This window comes from Orussus abietinus, unplaced genomic scaffold (genome assembly GCF_000612105.2).
Source record: "Orussus abietinus isolate OABI.00-Male unplaced genomic scaffold, Oabi_2.0 scaffold25, whole genome shotgun sequence".
Lineage (NCBI taxonomy): Eukaryota > Metazoa > Arthropoda > Insecta > Hymenoptera > Orussidae > Orussus > Orussus abietinus.
Window position 1 is genome coordinate 106,331 of NW_019394504.1, and position 27,919 is coordinate 134,249.

The window sequence follows — 27,919 nt, forward strand, 5'->3', positions numbered from 1 at the left end:
ATTTCGGAAAAGCTGAATCATTGCATGTCATAGCTACACTATAATATACAAGGAAAGGTAATAATTACAATTCAGAATCGGATATCATTCTAACAGGAATAACCGTAAAATCATCCTCCTTCGACTTTCCAACTACTTTGGATTGATTATTTTTGGCCTGGCGCCAACTTCTTTTTGACTGTCTTGGCTGTTGATTATATCCTACTTGTTTTGTACCCACTTTTTGATTTAGTACTGCACAAGAGTGCGGAGTGCAACAAGCATTTTTTAAAATGTGAAGTGCTTTTAAAGCCAGTAGATTTGCATTTTCTTGACATCGTCCAGCAGTTTTATGGTCAAATGTTGACGGCAGTAAATGACTCGGTGTAGGGGTCGATGAAGTTGAAGTCACAGATAAAGTAGTCGACGAGGCTTTTCTTTCATTGATCTTAAAATCTAAAGTATAAGTTTACTGATGCATGATACCACTTATACACCTTACACTGTCACATAATATATCACAAATTACAGATTGTCATTGAAAATTAATTATTATTTGATCTTACCCTGAGTCGTCCATGCAGTGTTTAACGACGTATCCACTGTATGTATCCATGAGTTTAAAGAACCTGTGATATAAAAAATGCAGTTTCAATAAATATATATGTATCGATTTAACAATGTTTCACGTACCCTGAGAAGGAAGTTTTCGAGATATCTTGAAGGGTTTTTGTTCGATTTCCTTGATTTCTTCTTTCTTTATAGATCTTTTTGTAAGTCCTATGGGTAGTGTCTTGATGAATGGTCCCTTCACGTTGTCAGTTGATCGAGAGTCTCCGGGTTCAAGAAAAGGTATTTTCTTTTGTTTTAAATGTGTTTCATCAAAGTAACATGGATCATATGCCAGGAGAATGTTTCGAGTCGTTAGACTTCCTTTCCCTAGAACTGATTGTTCGACCCCTTCCTCTTCATTCGCACAAGCATAGCACCGTGATTGTGTTTTGCAAATGATGCAAGGCATTTCCTTCGACTTTTCTAGCATCCCAACTTCTGGCACACCTGCTAAATTCGTTTGCGTCGACGCGTTTTCCATTTTCCTTCTTTGCATTGACTCCTTTATTTTTTTCTTCCGCAGAATGAAAATATCATCTATCGGTGGTTTAGCTGGAAGGATCATCAAATAACATAATCAGATTATTTGTGGTATAAAAAATTTCAAAGTTATAATGAAAAATACATTTTCTAAACTTACACACTGAGTGAACTGCTCGAATGTCTTGCAGCTTCGCCCCGATTTTCACGGTTTTACAGACAAGGTTGGAAAGTATAATATTTGCTATAATAAGCGCATCTTGTTTCACGAAATTACACACTTCTTCGAGTCCAGCGTCAAGAAGAGGAATAACGATGACTGATGATTCCAAGGGGTCGACCACAAGTGGTAATTTTAATTTGTTTAGAATCTGTTCTTCTTTATTAAAGCCCACACCAAACGAAGCCACTGTTTGAGCAGTTCCTTCCTTTGGTGGCAAGTGGATATGCTTCGCACACTGGTCCAGCAATCCGTTAACCGTTTCGTCTATCTATATATTTCGGAATCGCGATATTCTGTACCATCGTGAAGTCAAAAAATCTGCTTCGAGTATTAAGGTAGTACATTTGAGGAAAAATTGGTTATTCTACCCACTCATGTTTATACTACTTACAACGATTCGTGGGTAGACCCCTTTCATGAAACAGTCGTCTACAATAGTCTTAATCGAATTTCTCATTTCCCAATACTCGTCCAACAAACGAGACGTAGATGTCTTAGGCCCACATGACAAGTCGGTCTGCATCTCGGCATCGAAAATAAATCTTTTAATTCTATAGTCATATTTAATACGAGTTTGCGTGCCTTCGTCCTTTCGCCTCGCGTTAGCCATTTTCTGGGATGTCCATTTTGGCTCACAAATCCAAAGCGTTCTGGCGACTACGAAGTCGAGGAAATCTTTTGTGACGATCTCGGATTCTTTCTCTTCCTCGGCTCTGACGACAATTCTGTCGTCGTCATGTTCTTCCTCGGTGATATCTATTCCTAAGATCTCTATGGCTGCGTCTTCCATGTTAAAATCCGAAGTCGAGTCGAGCCCAAACCATGGCTTGAATGTCGTTATTGTCTGCACCATCTCGCTCTTCTTTATTTCCGGAAATTCCGCGTCATTTGCAGAAGCTAAATATTTAATTCCTAAATATGTATTGTCAATATTCTAATTCGTGATAGGAAAAGGGTAATTTACCGATGACATCCCGAAGTGGCTGCAGAAGAGAAATATTGGTTCGACAGTCCCGGCCAATGTAGACAGTTTGCGTAGCTTCGTCTACGCACTCGTCCGGCAACACTACCTTTGGAACACCTTGCAAATAAGTCTGGCATTCTTTGTCAGCCGAATAATTATCCTCGAGTTCTTGAGGGTCGATGAGAGGCTGACTCGCGATGATAGGAATTCGCTCGCTGAAATTTGCGGGATCGGTCTCAAGAGGAAGTTCCGATGATCCAGAAACGACAGTGTCACTCGTGATGGTCCGAATCGTGCCATGCTCTTGCGGCGTCACGGTTGTTACAGATTGCGCCCACGTCTCTTTTTCGGACTGAAAATATTAAAATAACGAATTTACCTTACTCAGTAGTCATATTTTCGCATAACATACGAACTTTTATTAAGCTTTTACGGTTATACATTACCACTTGAGTTTGTTGCTAACTGACCTTGCTGCCGCGATTATTGGAGTTCATGCTTGATTTTTTCTCGTTTGTTCCATAATGTGATCGGTATAGTCCTTAGAGAGATTAGCACTTCAAAATTTTCACAATTGACTGCCTAATGTAATTTTCTAGGATTTGGCTTGACTGCTGAATGGAGTTGGCTGAACTTTGTCCGAGTCAGAAGTTTGAGTTTTAAATCGATTCATACGTTATTTCGACTTCCGGAGCGTCACATCCGTATTTGCCATCTAGCGGTCGGGCAACGAACTCCTATTATTCTATTTCTAAAAGTATTGCTACTATGTCGATAACGTAGTGAGGCCTAAGAATTAATTCCATTGGTGGCGCTGTTTGCCAATGCGTCGAAGCCATCTGAAAAAGGAACAGAGAAGTGAACGTTGTGCTTGGATGATTCGTGCTTCCCTTTCGCTTGCTGCGCTCGCACGCCATTTTTTATTTACCTTTGGTGGGGGGTAACGAAATAAGCAATACCGTGCAGAAAATTATTAATCATTTCGTTGTTGTTAACAGCGAATTCTTTCAATAAACCATGTAGCCCGAAATGAGCTTTGACGGTATCCAACAAGAAGCGACGCGTTCAAAGTTAACCAAGTGGCGACATTAATGCTTCCACTGAGTCCTCAGGTTCACACGAAAAACTTGAGATCCTTTCCAGTTTATGAACCTAGAAATATGGATTATCGCCAAAAGGTGAGCCTGTGTACGGTTTAATTTTTGTCGGAATACGTACTTAGTCGGAAGATTTAACTCGTGATACCGTAATACCATTATACCAGTTGGCTGCCTGAGAATAATTTGTTAATTTAACAAGTCTCGAATTTTCTAGCAAGACGGAAATATTCGTTACAAATTTTTGAGATCGGTAACTCGTTATTTACCCGGATTTTCAGATGGTTGTACCAGGCCCCGATCGATATAAGCAAGAAGAGGACGACGAGGAGGATTTAGAGGCATTAAGATTAGCGGCACTGCGATCTTTACGTGCCAAGGATACTCTTCGTAACAAACAACAGATTCGGCCATTACCGCAGTCCCACCTTCGACCTATTACGCGTGTACCATGTACCCATCAAAGAAACCAACAATTTCATCCAAGGGGTTACTACCAAAATACGCTCCATTGGCAAAATGGGGTAAGCATGTCTACGATTATTGACCGCTTCAAGGTTCCGACAGCCATGCGTTACAAATACCGTTCCAAATGTCAACCATTATTCAGACATTTTGGAATATATTTTTCTTGTATTAAACCATTCATACCTATGAAATTACCCTTATATTATTTGTTTTTTTTTATCAGAATTTGTATTACCAAAGCCCAGGTAATCCAAATTTAATCGCTATAATTCCTGTGGATGAAAGCATTTCACGATGCCAACCGGAACCTCCTCCATCTCCACAGAAGGTTGACGAAGTAAAGTCTGAAGGTATAACTTATTTTATATGTCGTACAGCTCGTCTTAAAAGTACCAGTCCTTAAATTTGACTAGTATATTTTTTTGTAGAAGTATCAAAGTTTTATCGATACGAAGACAATATAAGTTCAGACGAAGACGAAACCAGGTATAATAATAAGGAGGAAGTAAGAGAAGTAAAGGAGACGATAAAATCAGAAACCATGGAGAAAGAAGCAACGGATGCAGAAGTCGACGTGCCAATGGACAAAGAGCACGAAAGCGACATCGAGGAGGGTCTAGCTCAAATCGAGGAGAACGAAGAGGAAACGGAATGCGAGAAGGACGACGATGACGACGTTCTGTTAATGGCCGACCTAGAAGAAGAGGACAGTTTGGAACGCCTAATGGACGAAATGGAGAGAGAAATGAACGTGGATAAGTCAACGGGGAAAAGTGAGACCAAGTCTACGAAATCCTCGGGAGAATCAAAGCGAACGCGCGTAACAACCAAGAGCGATACTCGTAAGACGAATTCGGAACAATTCAGCGTGAGGAACAAAAGTAGCAGTCCCACCGTTCCCCTGGATCCAACGCGAAGTCCGGGAAAGAAGGCGGAACGGAGGTCGGTGTCCCCGCGCGGAGTGAGTCGGTCGATTCGAAAACGAAGGTCGCTCTCTCCAAAGGCTAAACTGCGAAAGAAGTCGCCGAGAAGATCGCCGAAACGATCTCCGCCGAGACACTCAAGAAAAGTGCTCAAAGAGTCAACTAGACACAGGTCTCCGAGAAGATCACCGCTGGGATCCGGGGTGCCGAGGTCGTCCCCCGGCTCCCCACTGGCAAGCAGATCGCCGAGCAGACGGTCACGGCCTCGCTCACCCGGGGCACCCTGGAATCGGTCCCCGGCGTCGGCTCCGAGCCAACAGAGGAGTTCTCCGTGGTCGGCATCACCCGGAAGCGCCTCGCCCGCTTCGCCCACCAGGCGGAGACCACCCAGGTCTCCCGGATGGTCTCCGCGAGACAGAGACCGGGACGGACGTCCGGAAGCTCCGCGAACCCAGCGAGAACGACGGTCCCTCAGTCCAGAGAGAGCCGGATCTGCTCCATCCGCCCCCGCTTCTCAGGCGGCGCAGCCTTCGTCTTCGGTATCCGCGGGTCCTGCGAGCCGACGCAAGGAGGACGAGCCCACCTCGAGGGAGCATCCGAGCTCCGACCCGGTCCTGGAAGCCAGGAGGCGCAAGTTCGAGTCAGCGAGGCCGATCGATCCCCTTCTCGCCAACAAGAAGATTAAATTGAGCAAGAGGGAGAGCACGACCGTTCCCGTTGTGCCCTCGGAGGCGACGGAACCTTCCTCCGCTCCGAGGAACCCGTCCAAGGTGAGGACGAAGGTAAAGGCGGCCGCCAAGGCGACGGGATCCGAGAAAGTCCTCGATCGCGACGCATCCTCCCTCCCAGGGCAGGACGGGGCACCCGAGGACGAAGCCGGCCCCGTAGACGTCGAGCCCGTCAGATCGGCCAAGGAGAGGACCTCGAAGAAGAAGAAAAAGAAGGATAAAGAGCTCTACCAGGCGGTCAGGCCGAAGCATGAACTCCCGCTTTCCGAGCGCATCGGCAAAGAGAAGAAGTGCAGGAAGCGAAAGGAGCCTGCGGCGTCGACGACGCCCGAAGACGTCGAGCTCAGCGAGGAAGCGGATGTTACCTTTGAAAACGAGACCACCTCGGCGACTCTCGAGGCCAGTGCGGACTCGACCGTCGACGAGGACGGTGATTTGCGTGCCGAACTTAGCCGGAGGCGAGCCGAGCGGCTCAACCGGGCCGTCCCGATCCAATCCGCCAGGCTTCTGCAGTCCGCGTTTAAAGGCGTCGTTAACGAGTAAGTATTCCCGATCCCGACGATACCCGATCTCTTTCGATAATCTTAATCGCCCTTTCCCTTCGTTCCTCAGGGTCGTGAAGAACAACGCGAAAGCGAACAGGAGGCACCCGGCGAAAACCGAGGAGAAAAGTAAGTGTTCGAGCTCCTCGATGTTCAATCGTTTACCGAATTTACCGAGATTAAATGGGATTTCTACTTCTACAGCGAATCAAAAGGAAGCGAGGCGCGTAACGGTGCTCCATCGTCCTGCATCCGAGTTGCACGATTCCGAAGGTTCGATCAAGTTCTAATCAATGCTCGAATTGGAACAAGGAGCTGAGGAATTTCCTCGGTATAATCGTTGGTTTCTCTTTTTAATTCCAGATGAAACCGTTCTGGATCCGAAGCTCCCCATCCGATTCAGATTGGGCATCAACAAAACGGTCCAAGATACCAGAGAATCGAAAGCTTCGCGGAAGGCTGCCAAGAGGCAAGGTCGCAAGGTAAAGCACAAAAGTAATTTATCCTTCACAACTCCCGAACACATTTTATAGTGCGTAATATGTGGTGTAATAATCGTTTTGTGCGTTATATACGTGTACGTATATATGACACACAAAATACATGGGAATACACGTGTAGGATTCGATTCCACCGTTCATGATGAGGCATCGCAAGATGCACGCGTGATGTTACATGTAGTGCGTGAAGTAATAGTAGCTGTCAATATTAGAACTCCGGCACCGTTTACGACTAGCTGGCGTTAAAACTTAACGTTTTGTAATTGAAAGCATTGTGTATTATCATAATATACTTATGGTAACGCAAAACTGATTTCTCTAAGAGAAGACCGATCGACTTAAGGCGACGTACTTTTTGGTTGCAATTTCGTCTTGGTTACAATGTTCTTTGAAATTCTGTAAGTCCCTTAGTGATTAAAACATTAAAATTCGCATTATATCGTGATGTAACGCTTAGCGATAGCTATCGTATATTATGTCGATGCATTTCGATACATTTGTTTACCGGCTTACATTTTCTACTTCCCCTTAGAAAACGGAAGGGCCGGGAAGGAACCTTATCTAACTTCCAAGTTGTACAAGTAGGTAAACGAACGGATTACGAAAGTCGAGAAAGAACGTCAACGGTTTAGTCTTCGGACCGATTTTGTCTACTTTTGATTACGCCGCAACAACGGTACAGTATTTTGTTATCTCGATAAATGTTGCACCTGAACTTAGTACTGGGTAAAGTGTAAACGGGTAGTCCAAAGTGTGTGGTCTAATTTCAAGCGTTTCAGTTCACTCGGAATCATTAAATCATCAAACTCACGATCTATGTACTGATTATTTAGGAATATCTTTCCTATATTTACGTTTTTTTTTTTTGTTCATACACCCGAGAATTTCACGGTGCTTGTAAAATCGTTTTCTCGTCGTAATAAAAGTATAAACGTGTTGTATGAGTGGGGACTGTAACTTCTGGTAGACCGACATTTGTAGACGCTTTTGATCCAAATTGTCATCATTCATTTACCCCCGGTTGGAAACGTCAGGGTTTGAGCGATATCTTTTTTTTTTTCCCCCTTAAGGATAAAGTCGTCCATTCGTCAGATTGGGTTTCAATCGAAGGAAAACAGTACCCGTTCGCCTTGCCTCACTTTTTTGATCAACTTAAGGAGTAAGACCAGTAAAAAGTGAATTACGTAGATTGCTAAAGTTCGAATTATCCTTCTTCGGGTTAAAAGGTACCCCGCTTCTTCCCTCTTTATTTATTATTATCCACCATTCAGGATGATGGCCCGGTAATGTTCAGTTCAATCATTGTTGTGTCAAGGAAAAGAAATTGTATATAATTCACGCCGTTCACTCGGTAAATAAAAAAACATCCATTGATCCATTCAGAGCTACCTTTTATGAACCTACGCGTATTTTAAGTTTAACTAATTGCGTGTAAATAGGGAGTTGTCAGTCGATGTGCACACTTTTAGCGTATGTAAAGTATAACGTGTGTAAATATCGAGAGAGCTCGAGATCTGTCATTGCATGTGTCGGCACATATTACGACGATAGGCTTGAATTTGTACATAGAAAGAATTTGTATAGATAATGACAGAAATTGTATACAATTACTTTTTTAAGTACTAGCTAGTAATGTCTCTATAAATCGACTGATATTGTGAGCTATTAATGTCCGGTGCTTTATATTAAGAAATATTCGGAAGACCACGCGTTGGGAAAGGTTCCATCGATTTAACTGAATTTACTGGTTGTCGTTTTAAATCGAACGTTCATACAGCGCGGATAAATTAATCGACCTTAGGGACTCTGATCGAGGGTGTCACATTTTCTTTGACTCGTGTTTAATTTTTTTATTTTAATTCTATAGACCTCAATTCTAATTCAACTCGTTATCATCGGGTATTTGGTAATGCATAATTGCACATAACAATGGTTATCGAATGTTAAAGCACCAGGAAGGTGCGAATATCTTTCGAATAAGAATGTACGTATCCTGGCGGTACACCGTTCAAAATGATCGTGTTCAAATTCATACATAATGGGTTGGGAGGCGCTACCTTTGGTTAACGTCTATTACGTATTTAATAACTTTGTACTAAAATGTCGCAAGACATCCGGTAATTTTACACATTTCTGGATAGAGGGACGGATCTGTTTTTAAATTTTTAACACAGCTTTGAGATTTAATATACATACGTATACACACATGCCCGACACCCATTTGTACGTGGTAATTACCTTCACAGCACATCATGGCATATTTTACGTATAAACTTTTAACGTTACCTTTCCGCGGCTTTGGCCACGAGGAAAAAAATTACTTCCCCGAAAATATTTTGTGCATTATTTGTTGATCTCAGTTTCCATGATTTCTGGTCGCACTTGTTCGTGCACTAATTAAAGATACTAAAGTAAGTCAATGTTTAGGCTTCGTTCTCTCTTCGGTCAATTTTTTTTTTTTTTTTTTTTATGTGCCCAATGTCTATTATTTCATAGCCAAATTTTACAATGTACAACTCGAGGTTGAACTTTTATATCTTTCGACGAGAACGCACGATTATATTTTCGACATCTTGTACAAAATGACTGGAACATTTAGGATTGTCCGTCAGTCCCGAGCTGGTAATAAAAAAAAAAAAAGAAAATGGTTGAAATAAATAAATTGTCTTAGTGAAGTACAACGTTCCAAGAGGTACCTTACTTGCCTCTATACCGAGTACGAAACGTCGATTACTTTTTAGTGGAATGTGACGAATTGGACGCGTTTGCCGATCTCCGCGTCTCGAGACAAATAACGCGCAAGTCCATATCGATCAATCTGATCGATGGATCTTTATCGCCTCGATCATTTATCTGCCCGAAAACTCATAACGAACGTCGCTTGCGATGTATCGCCCGACAGTACAACAAAACGCTTCCAGTCTATTTTTAACTTCGCATTAAATCAATCTCGGTACAAAGTGTGCGTCTTAAACGGAAGACCAATGCACAATAACTTAACGCAATGCCTCAATTCCGAAAAGAGACTCGACGTTGCATCCTCGACCATTTAATGCGATACGAAAGCGCCGTTGTGCAAGTTAATGTACACAGGTCTTAGTTTCACGCTATATTCGATGTTTGGTGTTAAAAAAAAAAAAAACCCCGTTACTAAATTCTGTGTAAGAATTTTGACAATTTTCACTCACGATTCGACGCTCTTTGATACGCCTTTTTGCCTTCCGGCGGGCCAATAATCGAATGTAGAGGGAAGCGGGAATTTTGAAAAAAAAAAATCCGGACAGCGCCGTTCCTCTCCAAAGTACTTTCAACCTTCCTCCTTCCCGCCGTACGTTAATAAATCTCGTCTCCTTCCCCGATTTACTTAAAATAGTCCCATAGAATTAGCTCGTGTATCGTTCTGTGATAGCAATTGCGCTTACATTGTATCTCGTACCGTGATCTCGATCGGTCGACATGAAATACGGAATGGCAGCGGTACGTGGGAGAAATCGTCGAGATTCGCGAGCACCGCTCGAGTCCTCTTCGAGGTCCTCGCCGCGACCTTCCGAAGAACCCGTCAGTTCCCCACATCCCCTTTTACCCCCGGTTTACTCTAAACCCTGCGCTGCGAACTTGCGAGGACGTTGTCTACGTCTCTGCGTGTGTAAACCTCGACCTCGACGAGCAACCGGCGACCTAGGGCGACGACCCGCGAGATAATGCTCGACGCTCGTTCCAACTGTTCGCGTCCTGTCATAACTGTCATTAATGAAACCTCTCTTTTCAGAAAATAAGAAATACAAGTATTTTTCTACCCATCGAGCCCGGGGACTTTTTTATTTCCACCTTCCAAGCGAGTAGGTGAAAAAGCGGCGCGTCGCGCGCAGTCGCGAAAAAGGGTGACGAGGGGTGGCGCGGGGGAGAAGAGAGGTCCAGTAATCGATGGGACGACGGCGAAACCATACCGGGGCGACCTGGAGCCGAACTCGTAGTATTTCTCTGACCTCGACGCGCCAGGGCGACGAGAGGCGCGCGCGAGTGCCCAGGGTCCCCGGTGGGGAATGTCCGCGGACGCGGCTCCGAGGGGCCCGGGGGTCGACGGGGGTTCCTAGGGATCGGGCGGGGGATTAACTCGAGGGGCATGGGTAGCGGCGCCGGAGTGACCGAGGTCCCCACGATCTTCCACCCCAGGAGGTCCAGGGCGACGCCGGGCATCCTCCTCGGCGAGGGTCGACGCAACAACGGGCCTTACGCCGCTCCGGTGCAGGCGCTCCTCGATGCTTCCGGTATGATTTTTATTTCTTTTCCCAGGTAAGATCGCGGCTACCTCCAGGTCGATCGGACCGGAGCGGGCGGAACGAAGGTTTGAAAATCGACATCGGGGTATAGGAGGAGCGAGAGTTTAGTCGAGGTGAACTTCTTCCAGGTCGCGAGCAGGAGACCTACAAGGTGACCAGCACGGGGGGCTTCGGGGATTCGGCCACGACCCGCGGCCCGGGGCAGGACGAAAGCGGTACCACGCCCGCTACTACTGGTACCACCGCGGCCACCGGGACCGCCACCCCCAGTGCGGGTCACGGACCAGGACCCGGACCCGGACCAGGGCCGGGGCCGGGACCAGGGGGCGGACCGCCTTCCGTCGCCACCTTTCATCGGCGGCAGAACTCCTTGACCGCCTGCTACACCTCGTGCTGCGCCGAGTCCGCCAAAAAGGTATCTAGGTCCTGGCCGAGGGAAGACGGAGGATATTTCGAGGTGGCCAGGGTGATTTCCCTCCTCGATTTGCAGATATACTTCGGCGTGTGCGTGACCATTTGCGTGACCGCCAGCTGGGTCGGGGCCACTCACTGCATCAAGTACCTGTACTTCGAGAAGCCGGAGAACGCGACCCCCTCGGCGTCCGCCAACTCTTCCGTGAGCGGGCCTCACCAGCACCACGTAATTAATTCCCGATCCGACCTAACGAGATTCCGCGATCGAGGTCGACCTCTCGACGACCCGGCACGTTTCAGCTGGTGCACCCCTACAACGCGCCGTTCTTCACGACGTGGTTCTGCACCAACTGGGCGGTGCTCTACTTCCCCGTGTACTTCCTGTGCCGAGCGGTTACGAGCAAGTGCTCGAACCTCTCCGAGATCGTCGCCGAGAGTCTGCGCGGCTTCCGAGATAAGGGCTTCACCGGGGGCCGGTTCCTCACCCGGTGTGGCCTCTTCTGCGTTCTCTGGGTCGTCACCAACTACGCGTACATCCGCTCGCTGAGGATCCTCCTGGCGACCGACGTGATGGCGCTCTTCGCGACCAACGTAGCCTGCGTCTACCTCCTCTCCTGGGTGATCCTGCACGAGCAGTTCGTCGGCGTGAGGGTAAGTGCTCCGGTACGACCTCGCGGACCCCGCCTTACTTACTTCCTGGATTCCCTCGGCAGATCGTCGCCGTGATCCTCTGCGATACCGGCATCGCGCTGCTGGCCTACATGGACGGCATCACCGGCAGTCCCACCCTCGGCGGGGTCGTCCTGGCCGTCGCCGCCGCCGCGGGCTCGGCGGTCTACAAGGTGAGCCCGGGTCGTCGTCGAGTCGAGGACCTCGCTCATTTTCTCATCCTCTTCCTCTTCCAGGTGCTCTTCAAGAAAGTCATCGGCGAGACCACCTTCGGCCAGGTGTCCCTCTTCTTCACGCTGATCGGCCTCTGCAACGCGGCGCTGCTGTGGCCGTTCTGCGTCACCCTGTACTTCTCCGGGGCGGAAACCGTCCAGTGGGCGAACCTACCCTGGGGGGCGCTGCTCTCGGCCAGCGTCCTGCACCTAGGTCGGCCGATTCGACTAGATCGCTCTTTGTTTCCTCTCTCCCGACCACCCCCTCTTACCCGAGCTCTCCGTCTCCGTTTCAGTCGCCAACATGCTGGGCAACTTCGGCATCGCCCTGACCTACGACCTCTTCATCACCCTCGGACTCATCACGGCCGTCCCCGTGTCAGCTGGTGAGTACCGGAGAGAGAACCACGAGGAGGTTCCCCCCGTGGAAGGCGGATTGAAAAGTCGTTGACGGTTCCAGCCCTGGACGTGGTGCTGTACGGGGCGCACTTCGTGGGCATGAAGCTGGCGGGCATGATCCTGATCGCCGTGGGCTTCTTCCTGGTCATGTTCCCCGACAACTGGTCCGACTACATCACCAGACTTCTCCGGTACGCACTTAAAGATCTCCTATCGGACACCTGGTATGCACTTTAGTTTCGATTTCATTTCTCTCATAGTCCTTAGTTCCTTAGTCTTTCATATGCGTCTCTGTCTCTTTCTCTCTCTCTCCTCGTTCCTTATCGATTACGCGTATATGTATCTTCTCACGTATATATATATACGCGCTCTTGCAAGATTCTTCGACTTTACTTTACTTTGCACCGAAATAGAGGCAACGCATAGACTCACCGACGTAGGAACTCGCTTTGAGAAGGATCGCCTACTCACGTATCTCTATCTTTATCCTTTCTACGGGTTTCCGTCGCGTCTCGGCCGTCGAGCAAACGGGAACCAAAAGGAACGGATCTCGTCGACCGCGAGCAAACGGGTTGCCTCGGTTACATCTCGCGTCGTGCTCGATCGACGTCGACCGCGTCGCCTCTCGTTCCCCATCTATCAGGATCCGTTATGTACTGTTACAGAAACGTAATCGTCATGAGTCACAGTACAAGGTAAGAGAACTCGCCGGCCGTACGTTGTGTCCTCGGTGTGTCGTTGAGAGTTCACCTTTGGGAACGCCGACCCGGGGTCGCGGTTTCTCGGCGTGGCCGAAGACTCTTATGGTGAAGTGAAACACGTCGAGGAACTTGATCAACGTCGATAAAGAAGATTTTTCTAAATGCCTACGTTGCCGACGTTCGTTTTTATATCGACAGCTATACCGAACTATATTGGGTATTGTACCAAATGGCGTACTCCACCTGTCGTTTTCGTACAGTAATTATAAAGAAATAGAAGTAAAACTCCAGAAATCCTCTGGATTCAAGCTTTCTGGGGCCCTACCCTTCAAATCAGTCGATTCGAATACAACACTTTTTTTTAAGGGTATTAGACCAAACTGTCCGAAACTTTGACACATCCCTCCTGATCATCTAAGAATTGTCCTGACACATTCAAAATTTGGATTTTTTAACATTTTTTAACTCAGCCCAGACCAGGACCAAACTGGCGTCGAGCTCTCATATTTCGATCAAAATACAATTATCGAAGGCTCCGATATGAGAATCGAAAGGGTCGGGACAATTTTACGACAATTTAGAACACTCTGGTAATCGACAAACTCGCATTTGAACGGGATAAAGGCAAAAAAGTGTTGTATACGCTTCAATGCTAAAACGATGGTAATACGAGGTCTCGGAGTGAAAATTTAATTCACCTGGGAATCACAGATGTCGCAGGGGGTCCCTCCGCAGTCAATTAGGGCCCCAGAAATCATGAATCCAGAGGATTTCTATAGTTTTACTTCTATTTCTTTATAATTATTGTACCAAAACGACAATATAATTCGGTATAGCCGTCGATATAAAAACGAACGTCGGCCACGTAGGCATTTAGAAAAATCTCCTTTATCGACGTTGATCAAGTTCCTCGACGTGTTTCACTTCACCTTAAACGGGGGTATACGGTCCGGTATTTCCGGTCCACCGCGCTCGAGTCTTAGCCTCCAAAAGGACGTCGGCCACCCGAGAGATCGACGTCGCCCGCCGTCGGTTTCGTCGTCGGGACCCTCCCCTGGGTGTTCGCCTCCGCGCTGACTGTTTCCTCTCTTACACTCTGCATGGGCTTCCTCGCTCGGAGTAGTGCGTGGCATGACCGAGCCTCCCGCGCTCGCGGCGACGAGATCGGCCCGCGGCGCGGCGAAGTCTGCTAGAGTCGGCTAGATACCGCTATAGACTACGTAGAGAGGCAAAGGAGACGCGAAGAGCGAAGGTAAAAGCGTGTGTAACGGGGTTACCTCGTCGCAGTACGAGTCCTCGGCATCCGGGGGTCGGCGGGTCGGCGAGTCGGAGCCGCGGACGTTCGGCCCAGCAGCGGCAGTTCCGTCGGAGTTACGGGGTGTCCTCCTCCCAGCCCGACGGGCAGACCCTCCTCCCCCCGCGCCCCCCTCCCGACCCCTCCGCAGTCGACGACCGCCATCGAGCTCGCGATCAACCTCCCACAGGTACGACCCTCTAGCTTAGCGTAGCTTAGCCGACAAGGGCTCGACCCGACGAGGGCTCGAGTTTCCGCGCTCTTCTGTATCCCTGTCCTTGTGGATGCTAGCTGTACTTATCGTTCTGGAATGGAGCATCGTGGCATCGTGGAGGTTTTTCTCTCTCGGCCCTCTCGCCGCTTAAGGTGATGCGAAAGCGGCGTCAAAGACGTCGCGTTTATGATACTCTTCTCCAAAGTGGGGGTGTTACCGTGGATGACCGAAATTGGAGAATGTCGAGTTTCACCGGTGAATGTCAACAGATACCAAATACGGCGGTGAAAGATCGAATATTTCATTACATTGTTGTACATTCGGCGCCCTCTCCAGTGGGTGTCGACAATCACACACCGGTGAATGTCAATATTTACCGGTGTAAGTCGACATTCTCCAGATTTCGGTGTTTCACTGTAACAGGAGCACCAAATCGTTTTAAACTTGTGTGAAAAACGTGAATGTGGAAGCTTTTGCAAAGGTCCTGACCCTCGTGAGATGTGAATTTTTTTTTTTAATTTGTTCGTAGGTATTATTAACACTGTTTATGAAATATGAAATTTCACGAGGGTCAGGGCGGTGTTTGTAGCCTACATATTCATGTTGTGAGGTTTAAAAGGATTTGGTGCAGCCTGTTTGGAGAAGAGTTTCGTGAACGATTGACCCCTCGGATGCCACTTTCACATCCCCTCGAGCGCCCCGGCGCGTCGATGAGCGTCGACGCCGGGTCTTCGCGTGCATGCCGCGACGCCCGGAAGGGCGACGGGCACGATTTTGCCTCTCGCCCTTCCGAGGCCGCAGGGGAAAGCGACGGGGCGATTGATCCATCTCGATTTTCAGGTGGAGCAGGAGACACGGACACGGGATGCCCGGCGGATCGGCCCGCGACATGATCGACTATCGGACGGGGTATATCAAGTCTCACCTCAGGTCGCCCTCCGGTCGGGTCAGGTGACCGGTCGACGGCTCGAACCGACTCGGTCCGGCTTTTCCTCTCGGCGGAAGGGGTCTCAAGAGGTTCGTGGGCTCCAGGGGGTCGAAGGACGCGGAATCGGCGCGGACGGGTCCTCCCCGAGGAAGACGATTCGGGCCAGGGGAAGCAGGCGAGTGCGGCTTCGAGGACGCACGGTGCATGTAAAAAGGAAACGTGTATCATAGACGGTATCTTTCGGGGTCCGGGAGATTTAACGTTCTTCCACGCAGTCGTCCGGGTGGGGCACGTGTACGATGCAGTCGGCGAGGATGGGGCTCGCGCATCCGAATCGGAGAAGGACGAAAATGCGTTTTCGTGGACTCGCGAGGGTCAGAGTTTTAATTTATCAACGTGCTAGATGACTTACGACGCGGATGTACTTTCGTTGGCAAGAGTCACTCTCGTTCCCGGTGTACCTATTTTATGGACGTACCGACGCCTGGCGACTCGGTACCCTGGATACAATAAATGGATAGATTTTCAAATAATCCGAGCGCTCGAGTTGGTCGTTTCTTCACCTTTTATTGTAGGACAATCGAAACGGAAGTGGAAAAGGCTTAGCGAGTCGACTTCCTTACCGGATGGATGGGATGGTCCAGAGAGGACAGATCAGGGGGATTCCTCTCGAAGTGGCCGATCTCTCGCATCCCACCCGCGGCGATTTCCCAAAGTTCGGAATGCTTCGATTTGAAATTTGCATACCATTTTCCCACGTGCGGCCAAGAATCGAGTTGAAAGTCGATGGCTTCGAGACACATCGTGGCGGTAATTAGCGGGAAATCGGCGATCGTTAGATTATCTGTACATCGGCGTCGAGAAAAAAGGATAGTCACGATACGGATTTAAATATCAAATTTGACGTGGTTAAGTCGGTAAGCTCTTTAAATTCCATTAACCCTACGTACTCCCAGCCGCATAGACGGAATTCCCTCGCTTCAGGTACTCGTTAAATACGTCCAGTCCGATTTTCACTTTCTTCAAGCCCAGAGGAGTCCTCTCGTAATCGAAAAATATAGGAGCCATCTGGAATCGAATACGAAGTTAGCCGTTAATTTTTATAAGCCTCAAAGTGAGAATGAAGACCGTTAGTACGTTTTTATAAAACAATTACCACGTATTCGGAAATGTTCCGATAGTACATTGCCAGGTTGAAGCAGAGTCGATGGTTGACAACGGCACGGGCTTTCGGATCCTTGGGATAAAATTCACCGGATTTGTCGTACGCATCTCCGAGGTATTGCAAAATGGCATTGCTGTAAAACGATTATGTCGCTGGAACACGTGGAACGTCGTCACTTATACCGATACCAGTTACCTTTCCCCCATTATGAGATCTCCATCCACCAGGACCGGAATCTCCTTCTGAGGATTGAGCTGAAAAGTAAACGAAATAAATTTCAACGAGCCATCGATGGATCTTCAAAAAGTACCTGCTCGTATTCCTTGGTCATGTGTTCCCCTTTTCCAAAATCCACGTCGATTAATTCGTAGTCCAGTTTGAGAGCAGCCAGTGCTTGGCGACATGCCAAGGACGGTGGTCCATCCGACACCGAGTACAGCTTCATCGTCTCTTCGGCACTCTTCGGCAAGTATGAATTTTTAACTACCCAGAAATATATATTACCGTTTATTATTTTTAAAGAGGTACCAATTTTTGCAGAGATAATAACCACCAGGTTGATAGCAGTTCACTCAAGCCCACACCTGAGCATACTGGTCGACTCGAGCTCCTACGCCCCAGTGTGCACCTTTCACCTGTACCTCTTCACGGCACTCTTCGGCTAGTATGAATTTTTAACTACCCAGAAATATATATTACCGTTTATTATTTTTAAAGTACCAATTTTTGCAGAGATAATAACCACCAGGTTGATAGCAGTTCACTCAAGCCCACACCTGAGCATACTGGTCGACTCGAGCTCCTACGCCCCAGTGTGCACCTTTCACCTGTACCTCTTCATGGCCACACCGATACCCCCCGACCCAGATTCCTCGGATTTTCTTGTAAAATATATGTGGTCCTACGCATTAAGAGAACAGGTAAATTGATATCCGATTCGATGTGCGACCGCTGATAAATGCACAGCACTTTCCTTCGGCAATGCAGGACATGGAAGCCTGACAAAATATACTAATTAATAAATTAATCTTTCTATTTATAATCTACAGACTTCCACTCCTCGTGCGACGTGAATTCTCATTGGAGTAGTTATCATATCTTTATTGTTGCGCTATACAACTAGAAAATACCCGTTTGCATACATAATGCGTATTGATGTCACCGTCGTGGATCCGATCTTGGTGGAGATCTCTACGCAAGATCACCGGCTTCTTCACAGTAACGATTCTAATTACTATTTAAACTATTGCTCATTCCGATTAGATTTTTACAATCCTTATCACTAATGCGTATGTACACTCGCAATTATAGGTTCTGACTTCACTGGTTTCATGATCGTACGGTTGGACATCGTTATTTTTATATAGCGAATTATGTTATTTGTCGTTGGGTGGAATCCAGCCACCGAAACCTTTTTCCAATTCCTTGGCTACGGCTAGACACAGTCTGTCTTGGTTTGGGGCAGCCACGACCTGAAAGGAAAAAAAATGTACAACACGTAGGATACATCGCGCCTGTGAACTACTTTTATGGGGAATCCAAGGTGTAACTTTACTTGAAATCCCAGAGGCATTCCGTTCTCGTTGAGGCCCATCGGTACTTGCGTCGACGGAAATCCGAAGACGTTAAAAAGCGCACAGTAAATTGCTGCGGATGATTGCAGCACGGTATTGTTGTGATAACCGGCAACAGTTGGAAATGTAGGGCAGATAAGTACGCCGTCTTTGCCGAGCGTCTCCTACAACGAGGAGTGCATCAGGGCAACAGAGGAAAATAATGAGAGATTCCGTGGAATGAAGAAGAGCTCTTAACTCACGAGAAGCTTTTGTCGTAGCTGCTCTCCCTTTTTTTCGTAGAAGGGGGCTTTAGAGACAGGAATGAAGCCACGGATGTCTTTAACTAACTTCATAAAGATCGCAGATTTGGTGTACAGGGAAAACCCCAGGAAGGATTTTACAATTTCGGCGGGTGAGCTCCTTTCGTGCTGAAGACGCAAAAATAACGTGATTTTTTATACGGGAAAAAGGTCCGACAGGCTGTTTACCCCATATAAAATGATCGAGCACCTTAGGATCGTCGGGGTTGATCAATATTTGAGGCAGGCTATCGACACAGAAAATCGGGGAGAAGCAAATCTCCACGATGTCTTCCAAGTCGCCCAAATCGATCTGTCGTGAAGAATTTTACGGGGTGTTAAAAATCCCCTTTGTTCCACAATTTTCACAATTATTTCTCAAATTTACTGTAATACTTGCTTCGGCGACGGTGGCCCCGGATTTTTCAAGGTACCTCGAAGCCTTTGCGATGGATCCCTTTATCTCTTTGGAGGGTGAGATGCTGCCCAGACTCTCTCCCAAATCCTCGACATAAAACACCTTCAAGTCGCCGATACGAATCGGCTGATCGAACCTCAGATCTTGTTTGCTATCCGAGGTTACGATCTGCATAGCCAGGATCAAGTCCTCTGCGTACCTCGCCATAGGACCGACCACCAGACATTTGCGAAACCACGGGCTGTCGGAGTTGGGGTAGTGTCCATTTGTCGAAATTATTCCTAAAGCGAATCGATGCATCAATAACCAACAACTCCTTCCTACCCAGTCCAATATATCAAAGAAACATTACCAGCGGTCGGCTTGTGGCCGAAGACCCCATTGAACAAGGCCGGCAATCTTATGGACCCCGCAAGATCCGACCCCACGCCGATCAGGGAAGCACCTGCGCCCAACAATGCTGCCTATGGCAAAAACCCCAGGGACTTTAATTAAGAAGATCATTTTTACGCAGTAAAGGCACTTTTTCTTTCTCACCTCGCCGCCCGACGAACCTCCAGCGCTGCACCTCAAGTCGTAGGGGTTGTTCGTTCGGCCGTACAAATAATTCGCGCTCTCAAATCCCGAGCACAATTCCGGAGTATTGGTGACACATAGTGGAATAGCTCCTGCCTTCCTCAAGGCAGCCACGAAAGATCCATCCGAGTGCGCCTTGGTACCTTGGCGCACCAAAGTGCATCCAGTGTGGCTGAGTCCTTTCGAGTGAAAAATCGATTGGGTCAAGGATTGCGCCAAACCGACGTCACGAGCGTCATTAGGTGCACAAGAAGAAGGATCGGCTACGATCCTTCTCTGCCTCCTGAAGATTCTTCTCGAGTAGTCCGGGTACCTTTGAGAGAGCAGCTTTCCTTGACCGTAAACGGGACCCCATAGAGAGGCTGCAGAGTCCGCAGAGTGACGGCGTTCACTTCTCCAGCCCGGAGTCTCTCGTCGCACCTCCTGGCATCCCGAAGAGCCTCCTCGAAGCGGTCCTCCACCACCGCGTTTATCAAAGGGTTCACTTCCTTCATCCTGCAGATGTACGCCTCTACCACCGCCTCGCTGGTAATCTACGATTCCCTCCACTTGATTACTTCTCCCCGCAATGGCGCGTCCTTACCTCATTATTACATTATCTCACCAGGTTAATTCCCCCCGATCGTGCGATACGCTTCCTAAGATTGAACAACAAGAAGAATAGCAAGAATAATCACCAACTGGTCATTACCCACCTCGCGCCTCCTGATCCATGCAGCCAGGTCGACGGCGCTCTTCTTCAGGATCGAGTCCTTCGGTGGAGGCACCAAAGATGGTCGTTGCCGGTTCAAGTACCACAAAACGGGACGCAGAAGCTGGAGCAGAACGCTCTGCAGGACGAAGAAGAGCCGGATAGCCCACTCCATCTTGGAAACCTTCCTTCCTTTCTGTCTGCCGGTCGCCGATGCACCCCGGGGGTGTCGGGAAGGGGGGAGGATTCGCACCTGTACGCGCAACGAGAACTATTGAAGGCGACCTGGAAAAGTGCACGCTCGCCGATCTCGCGAGCGTGTCCACTTTGTCGCGTTTTCCGCATTCCGCCCGTCTGGCGTTTCGCGTCGCGTGCGTTCCATGCGGCCAATTTCCCATAACGTAATGGACCCGTTAATGCACTTTCCCCCCGCGAGCGTTTTCCCCTAGGAGAAAGGAGAAGAGCAGCGACTCGTGCAACCCGTGGCGTTGCTTATCCTCCTATTCTAAAAAAGTTCGGCTTCTCGATTTTCCGGCTCACCGTGACCCGATGGAACCGTGGACGTCTCGGGTTTCCTCGTCGCCCGTTTCGGCTCGTTCCTTACGAAATTAGACTCTCATCAGGGTGCACCCCGGGTCACCAGGGTCACCACGGTCGCCGTCGAGTTGTTCAGGAATTTTCAAGGCACCGACACTTCCACGCGCGCTCATAGAATGCAAGTCCTCGAGAGCCGATTACGTTTTTACGCGACGACGGGAACATTAATGCAAATTGTATGACGTCTTTGTGCTAGGTGCTCGTTACGAGCGCCGAATCGACGTGCTCTTAACCTTCACCTTCGGTTGTGTTTGATATCGTTCGATGCCGGTCAACGATCAAACCGCCTAGGAGGCGTTTCCATTATTCTTGACACATGATCGGTGACAAGAATATTGGTGTCGCGAAATTCTTTTTTTTTTTCCTTTTTTTTTCACCACCGCGGTAACGATATTCCGCGGCCTGAGGATTTCTTCGCGACTCGGTTTACGGTTTTTCCTTTTACCTTCCCTGGGTAAACTAGCGGTCCTTCCTCTGGGGAGGAAGGGAAGGACTTGCGCGATCGTCCTGGCGAGGATTCCCGCAAAATGCGGCGATCGTTACTCGGACATTCCGGCCTGGAAGAGTGCCCGCCCTCGACCGTCCCCTTCCGAGTTCGAACACCCACGTTTCCTCCAGGCGGATCGGCTTTCGAGACGTGACGGCAGGACGGAATGGCCTCGGCACGGCGATTCTCTCGGCAAACGACTCATTGTTCTCCTCTTCGAGGTGGTCCCGGAAGAAAGTCGGAAAGTCCCTCTCTCCGATTCGAGGGCGACACCCGGGCGGTCTCGAATCCAATCCGGCGCGACTCGAGGCGAAGATAGATACAATAAATCCGCGCGGACAGATTTTTTTTTTTTTCAGACAAAGCGTAAACACAACATCACGGAAGAGCTCGATTTAACCGCTCGGCCTGCGAGTCGCTACAATATATCGGTCGATCGAGTCGATCGACTCGTCGAGCTGATCGATGCAGCCAATCCGGTCGATCGAGTCGGCTCCGGGCATCGGATGCAGCGACTGCACTAAACGATGCAACGCGTGGGAGGGACAGGGGGGTTCCTCTTCAGAAAAAACGAAGATTTATCTTCGCGAAACTCGCATTAACGGGACGCGTTCCGCACAGAGGTGCCCCAGGTCTTCTGCAATCCCCGCGCGGGCCGTAATCGCGACCACGAGGTATATCGAGGGAGACGGGTACGATTTATCGGTCGATTCTCCTCGAATTGCGCATTTTCGAGGGAGAAAGATCCCCCGGGATCCGAAACCGCTAAGCGATGCGGCAAGGCCCGACCGAGCACTAGAGATCGGCGGGGTCGGAGCTTGCGTACCCACGCGAAATATTAAAAATCCGGAGAGAAGGAGGGAAAGTAGGAGGAGGGAAAGGTGGGGCCGATTTCAGCCATCGCGTTCCAGGAGTCGAAAGCTGGGCAAGTTTGAGATATCCAGGCCGATGCAGGTTTCCCGAGACGAGGTCTTCCTTCGGGCTGCATCTCGAGAATCACCGTCGAAGGACTCGGCCCTCCTTTTGGCGAAAGTCGGCACTTGCAGCCGATCCGACTGCAGTCGCACTCGTGGAGGAGGCAAGTGCCACTTTTCGTGCCGAGCGTTAACGTTCCGTAATTGGAGGTGATCGGCGGTACCGGTCGGCTCGTAAACGAGCGCAAAACTCGACGTGCCCTATAGGGATCGCGATTTAACCTGAATTCTTCGAGTTTACGCAAGGAACGCTTTCTCGAGGCGAGGGAAGGCTGTCCCGAACGAGACCCGCTCCACCTCTCTAGTGCAGCGCGAGATGCACGCGGGATGCACGCGGGATGCATCGCGACTTGGTCGATCAAACGCGGACTGCGGATGAACGATGCGTTTGCGCGATACCCCGGTCGCGATTATACGTCACCCGGTGGACGTACTCGACGGCCTTGATCTCCGACTCCGGAATCGGAGCGATATTTTTAACGTCGCTGCATTTTAGGAACACCCTCGCCGCGACCGGCCGCGTCTTCGCGACTCTCGAGACCGACTCGCAAGCCCGATAGGATTATCGATCAAATTCCTATCGATAACAAAGTGACCGCATCATCGTATATCGCGTTCAAGCGCGTCTTCTACGCGTGCGGAACCGGGTAATTCTTCGAGCATCGAGATGCAGGGCGTTACGGTGCAGCGGTCTCGGACGATGCATCTCCTGGGTGCATCCCGAAAATTGTGAGAATGTGGAATAAAAACGATGGGGATCCTCTTGCCTTTGCTCTGAATTTTTTATTTACCCTCTAGTATTTTTTCTGACTTACCTTGATGGAAAGGTGAGGGGCACCGGGGGAGTCCTTATCTCCCACGTGGATGGGAAATCCAGAGCTTATCACGTCGCTTCGGCTCCGATCTTCGTTCGGGCAGGTCGGACTCGTTATGGAACTGCTTCGGGAGTTTTCGGCATTCCCGGCACGGTTGCTCGAGGAGAACTGACGCTTTTCTTGCCGCCATTGTCGGAGTCTCTCGTTTTAAGAGCGGCCCCCGCGCGGCCCCTCCGCCTGCAAAGCAGGGATCGAGTCTGGAAACGCTAACGGATTAAGGCCACTCGCATGTTTCGCACAATTCTTTCTCACATTGGCACGGATGGAGGGCGAGAGAAACTTTCCGAAGGAATCGGACGCTGATCTGGACGTCTTCCCTGCATGGACGACGGAAAAGGAAATTTCTCTTACGGGACGCTCGTTAGCGTGGCGATCTTGATTAAAATTAAACCTCCACTTTCTGTAGACTGCGAGTTTTAATTAAACTCCTAGTTAAAACGTAGCTTCATTATTGTAGCGTCAGTAAAAATTTCGGTACATAAATAACGATGATAAATATAACAAAGCACTTCCTTAATCCATTCGAACTGTACATTTCGAACCAGTCGGAGCCATCGATGCTCCGAAATCGCTTAGATTTTTCCTCTCTTAATTTCATTACCGAGGAAAATGATTTTCTATGGGTAGAGCGGAAGATAGTCGTAAGAGACGAATCCGTCTTACGTTCAACGATCCCACTCCGCTCGGTCGCTGACTCCTGCCAATTGCGTGCAGACTTCTGACAGACGAGGACGCATTTACCGGTCATCTCGAGAGATGGCAATCTTCGAGATGGTTCGCGATTCTTTTCATTAGCTTGGACGCGGACTTTTTTAAATTCCACGGGAAGCTGAGCCACTTGAACGAGGTCAAACGATCCTGTTTTTGGGAGGCGGTGGGACCCAGCCACCGAAAGCTCTCTCGATTTCCTGGGCCACGGTGATCGAAAGAACGTCGCAACCTGCATTTGCGACCACCTGAAATTATAAATTATATATTTTCGTAGATGAAAGATACGACGTCGATTTTCATTAATATCTTGTTTAATAACCGATCGGTTCTTCGCACGTCGAAAAAAAAATTCCGCCCGGGAAATATCTTGTTAATTCAAATAATAATTATTCATATAATTTCTTCGGCTCAATAAATTTTGTTTTCAGTGTACGTATCACTGGTCTTTTATTTATGCAGATAATGGAAGAATGGAATACAAGCACCTGCAGTCCGATAGGAAGCCCGTTCCTGTTCAGTCCTATAGGACACTGCGTAACGGGAAGTCCGAGAGAATTGAAAATCATCATGTAGGAGACGCTGCAGATCTTGCACAAGAACTCGAAAGGGTAACTTGCAGCGGAGACGAAGGTGGGATATATCAGGACTCCGTTGTCCCCGAGGAGCTCCTGTAATTCACGAGAAAAGGACGAGCGCTTCCGTCAAGGATTCATTTCCACTACTTGCTATCGGTTACCTCGAACTGTTTCTTCAGCATTTTGTTCTTCTCCACCATGTTCTCGTAGTGGCTTCGCGGACTCATGTCTGCGAATTTTTTCAGAATCCCGTACACAATGTTGGGGAACGTGTGACAGGACTTGCCGAAAAGGAATTTCAAGGCCTCCACGGAAACGCTCTTCCACTCCTGAAAAGAGGTATAATTAATGAAAATTTCTCGGTAAGACGCGGTTCGAATGAATTGAAATCATAAAATGATGTTTAAGAAGCGCGTACTCGACGATCGTTCCCTCTCGTGAAAATCGTGTCCGCACCGTTGATCCCAAGGAGAATAGCTGTCGCGACCTCGAAGGCGAATCTCATATCTCTCATCTCCACCTACGGAAAATTAATATCGTTGGTCAAAGCCAGGTCGTAAGACGCGTTAACACCGGGTAAAAAAGTGCAGCGAGGCGGCCTCGAAAAATTGAGGACGATCGTTGACAACTGATTGGACCGACCGATCGGGTGACGATGGTCGATAAAAAGCCGTACCTTCTGTACTTTGGTCCCGTGGGTTTTCTCAAGGTGTCGAACCAGCCGATGTATGCCCGTCTTGATTTCCGGGTCCACGGTGTTCGTCATCACCGATCCACAGTCATCCTCCATGTAGAAGAATTTTATATCCTTAACGAAGACCTGAAAAATTTCGGCGTATCGGTCCTAATTGCACCTCAATGGATAACAAAAGACTCATCGTCTCGGTCCAAACCTTCCGGTCGAGTTTGCTGGCGATCGACTCCGATCGGCACATAGTCTTCAGAAGAACGGGCAGATCCTCGGCGTATCTGACCATCGGACCGATGCTGAAGAAGGTGGTCCAGTTCTCGTCATCGCAATTCGGCAAGTGGCCCTCGGTGGAAATCCAGCCTGAAGGAGCATCGGAATGTCAAAATCGCCTCTTCAAAGAGGATTTGTTTGTACCTAACGATGACTCGTTCCTAATCTACCGCGACATTAGGAACGTACACGAGGAATTATTCAAATCGTATGCAAATAGGTTTGTAAATTAACGCGGAGTCGAGGAGCGCTGACAGAACGCAGCTTTAAAAACTGGAGAGCGACCTCCGGCGTGAATCGAAGGTTTACCTGGGGACGGTTTATGGCCGAAAACTCCGCAGAACATTGCCGGAAGTCTGGCCGATCCTCCGATATCCGACGACAGGCTCAAAAGCGACGCCCCGGAGCCCAGCAAGGCGGCCTGAAATCACGAAGAAATGAATTCGTTCTTACGAAACTCTGCGGTCGGGTCGAGTTTCCTCTCGACTCGGACGACTTCCTCGTCCGGATGCGAACCTCTCCCCCCGAAGATCCGCCGGCCGATCTCTTCGTGTCGTAGGGGTTCCAGGTCATGCCGGTCACCTTGTTGTAGGTCTCCCAGTACATGCACATCTCCGGAGTGTTGCTGACCAGGATGGGGATGGCGCCTGCCTTGCGCACCCTCTTGACGACGTCGGCGTCCTCCTGGGCCGTGATCGGCTGCTCCCTTTTCCACCCCACGGAGTGACTCATGCCTTGGGACCAGACCACGCGGCGATTCCATTACAACCCTCTGGACCGTTTTCGAAAATCTACGAAACCTACAAAACCTAGAAAATCTTGCATCGATCGCGAGAATCGAGACCCTCTAGAGACCGCGCTTTTCCGTTCTCTGTACTCTTTGTTTAGTCCTTACGCAAGCGTTGCGCGTCGTACGGCAGACCTTGAACCGATTTCGTGGCGCCACGAGCCGGGGAACCGGTCTTTACGTGAGTAGCCTCCTTTGGAGTGACCCAATGGGACTCATGGGACCCAATGGGGATCTATAGGATCCTATAGGACCCAGCTAACCCGGCACGAGAGAGCGTCGTCAAGAGGGAAAGTGACGTACCGCGACTCCGCGGTCACCCCTTACCGACATCTCTTTCTACGCTCTAAGCAACTCGAGACTAGTAACGCTTTTCCTCGGACCTTCGGAAAATAAGGTTGCCCCCACCTCGTACCGCTATACTCTCCTTCACCGTGACAGGGATACCGAGCAAAGGCGTGTCCTTTGCGATCTCCTCCTCGGTGCGTCCTCCGGAGCGGACCGAGTCGTCGACCTGGCGAGCTTCCCGAAGAGCGGCCTCGTACCTCGCCTCCACCACGGCGTTGATCGCGGGGTTCACCTCCTTGCACCTGGTGATGTATGCCCTGACGACCTCTTCGCTGGTCACCTGTCGGAAAAACCGAGACCTTCCGTTAAGGAGAAAGCACCATTGAAACGTATCCCTCACTTTTTTCCTCCGTATCCTTCGGGACACTTCGCTGGCCGGGAGCATCAGGAGGTCGTTCCCGATTGGTGGACAAGGTTGTCGACTCTTGCGAGCTCGAATCCTCGTGATGGGTATGATGATCAGAGTCGCGAAGATCATGATCACCTTGATGATCCCCTTGGTAACGGTGTTAAACATCTCCTGGAGGTAAAAGGTGTCGATTAATCTCGCTTAATCTCCTTCTTCAGGAAGGAGGAACGAGATGCCGAAAGGACTCACCACGCTGCTGGACCTGAGATCGGTGTAGAGGATCGTCGCGAAGGACAGTGCAACCTCCATTCCCCTTGGTTTCTTGCGTCCTAGGAAACCTCTTCCGGCCCTTCCCCAAGATCGTTCCTCGTCGGCAATCCTACGGCAAAATGGAAACTCCGTCAGCGGAACCCAGACTCGATCGGCACCACCACGACTCGACTTGTGGGGAATACATCAGCCATTCGTGTACTTAAGTGGGGAGAGAAGTATATTTGGTTACGTGAGGACACGCTAGCCGGAGTACGCAAAGAATTCGCATAATTACGAGTGTTTACACGGTATTTCAGCCTCGGATTCGTGGAAAGGTGACGACGCCTTGCTCGAGAGAGACGAGGGCTGGAGAAAGCGAACGTGGTTGCCGAAGAGAAGAAGAAGAACTCGCTTCCGCCAGCCACGCGAGCGCCGAGGGAAATGACGAAGAGAACGCCCCGAAGCTTGGAGAAAAAAAATCCAAGAAACTCCGCCGAGTATTTCTTTTTTTTTTACCTAGGTGCATTACAAGCCAAGGAATGCAGAATCATTTTCACCTCTACCCTCTCGCGACTTCCTGCGATGTGTCTCGGTCTTGAGCAACGACTCGCCGCAAAGGTGCAAGGTGAGCGCAGGTGCACCGAGGTGACCGGAGAACCTTGAAGAGAGGC

At 49.1% G+C, this 27,919-nt stretch overlaps 6 protein-coding genes across 11 annotated transcripts; 2 read left to right on the forward strand and 4 right to left on the reverse strand.

Moving 5' to 3' along the window:
- Positions 1–37: 37 nt before the first annotated feature.
- Positions 38–2,891, reverse strand: LOC105697663. The gene is made up of 7 exons (XM_012421191.1): positions 2,729–2,891; positions 2,259–2,610; positions 1,686–2,191; positions 1,232–1,562; positions 673–1,143; positions 546–608; positions 38–435 (listed from the first exon to the last, which is right to left on the reverse strand). The coding sequence occupies exons 1-7, from the start codon at positions 2,753–2,755 to the stop codon at positions 65–67; spliced, it is 2,121 nt and encodes a 706-aa protein (XP_012276614.1). The 5' UTR covers positions 2,756–2,891; the 3' UTR covers positions 38–64.
- Positions 2,892–3,157: 266 nt separating this feature from the next.
- LOC105697716 (serine/arginine repetitive matrix protein 1) lies at positions 3,158–7,890 on the forward strand. Of its 2 annotated transcripts, XM_012421310.2 has the most exons (8): positions 3,158–3,436; positions 3,637–3,879; positions 4,047–4,173; positions 4,252–6,013; positions 6,087–6,145; positions 6,221–6,289; positions 6,380–6,498; positions 7,049–7,890. In XM_012421310.2, exons 1-8 carry the CDS (start codon positions 3,350–3,352, stop codon positions 7,079–7,081), a joined length of 2,499 nt encoding a protein of 832 aa, XP_012276733.1. In that variant the 5' UTR covers positions 3,158–3,349; the 3' UTR covers positions 7,082–7,890. The 2 variants fall into 2 exon arrangements, with proteins under 2 accessions (XP_012276733.1, XP_012276732.1); XM_012421309.2 differs by having other exon boundaries at positions 6,380–7,890.
- Positions 7,891–10,639: 2,749 nt separating this feature from the next.
- On the forward strand, positions 10,640–15,793 carry LOC105697674 (putative thiamine transporter SLC35F3). Its single transcript, XM_023432554.1, is given in 9 exon segments — positions 10,640–10,784; positions 10,925–11,211; positions 11,287–11,505; positions 11,508–11,861; positions 11,924–12,052; positions 12,116–12,305; positions 12,388–12,477; positions 12,552–12,714; positions 15,540–15,793. Coding segments are annotated over 9 exon segments (1,692 nt in total). The 3' UTR covers positions 15,655–15,793.
- Positions 15,794–16,183: 390 nt separating this feature from the next.
- LOC105697676 (glutathione S-transferase 1) lies at positions 16,184–17,761 on the reverse strand. Of its 2 annotated transcripts, none has more exons than XM_012421227.2 (6): positions 17,321–17,761; positions 17,103–17,252; positions 16,988–17,046; positions 16,784–16,925; positions 16,578–16,695; positions 16,184–16,471 (listed from the first exon to the last, which is right to left on the reverse strand). In XM_012421227.2, exons 2-6 carry the CDS (start codon positions 17,235–17,237, stop codon positions 16,230–16,232), a joined length of 696 nt encoding a protein of 231 aa, XP_012276650.1. In that variant the 5' UTR covers positions 17,238–17,252; positions 17,321–17,761; the 3' UTR covers positions 16,184–16,229. The 2 variants fall into 2 exon arrangements, with proteins under 2 accessions (XP_012276650.1, XP_012276649.1); XM_012421226.2 differs by having other exon boundaries at positions 17,103–17,275.
- Positions 17,762–17,878: 117 nt separating this feature from the next.
- Positions 17,879–23,378, reverse strand: LOC105697675 (fatty-acid amide hydrolase 2-A). Of its 4 annotated transcripts, none has more exons than XM_012421222.2 (10): positions 23,206–23,378; positions 20,337–20,585; positions 19,955–20,174; positions 19,603–19,820; positions 19,418–19,529; positions 19,036–19,346; positions 18,859–18,960; positions 18,609–18,776; positions 18,348–18,530; positions 17,879–18,264 (listed from the first exon to the last, which is right to left on the reverse strand). In XM_012421222.2, exons 2-10 carry the CDS (start codon positions 20,505–20,507, stop codon positions 18,169–18,171), a joined length of 1,581 nt encoding a protein of 526 aa, XP_012276645.1. In that variant the 5' UTR covers positions 20,508–20,585; positions 23,206–23,378; the 3' UTR covers positions 17,879–18,168. The 4 variants fall into 4 exon arrangements, with proteins under 4 accessions (XP_012276645.1, XP_012276646.1, XP_012276644.1 ...); XM_012421223.2 differs by lacking the exon at positions 23,206–23,378 and adding an exon at positions 21,375–22,749; XM_012421221.2 differs by lacking the exon at positions 23,206–23,378 and adding an exon at positions 20,873–22,749.
- A 284-nt stretch (positions 23,379–23,662) lies between these two features.
- On the reverse strand, positions 23,663–27,834 carry LOC105697746 (fatty-acid amide hydrolase 2-A). The gene is made up of 12 exons (XM_012421366.1): positions 27,765–27,834; positions 27,246–27,375; positions 26,988–27,167; positions 26,708–26,927; positions 26,029–26,246; positions 25,822–25,933; positions 25,445–25,602; positions 25,228–25,371; positions 24,970–25,071; positions 24,713–24,880; positions 24,462–24,644; positions 23,663–24,221 (listed from the first exon to the last, which is right to left on the reverse strand). The coding sequence occupies exons 1-12, from the start codon at positions 27,797–27,799 to the stop codon at positions 24,114–24,116; spliced, it is 1,758 nt and encodes a 585-aa protein (XP_012276789.1). The 5' UTR covers positions 27,800–27,834; the 3' UTR covers positions 23,663–24,113.
- Positions 27,835–27,919: the final 85 nt, after the last annotated feature.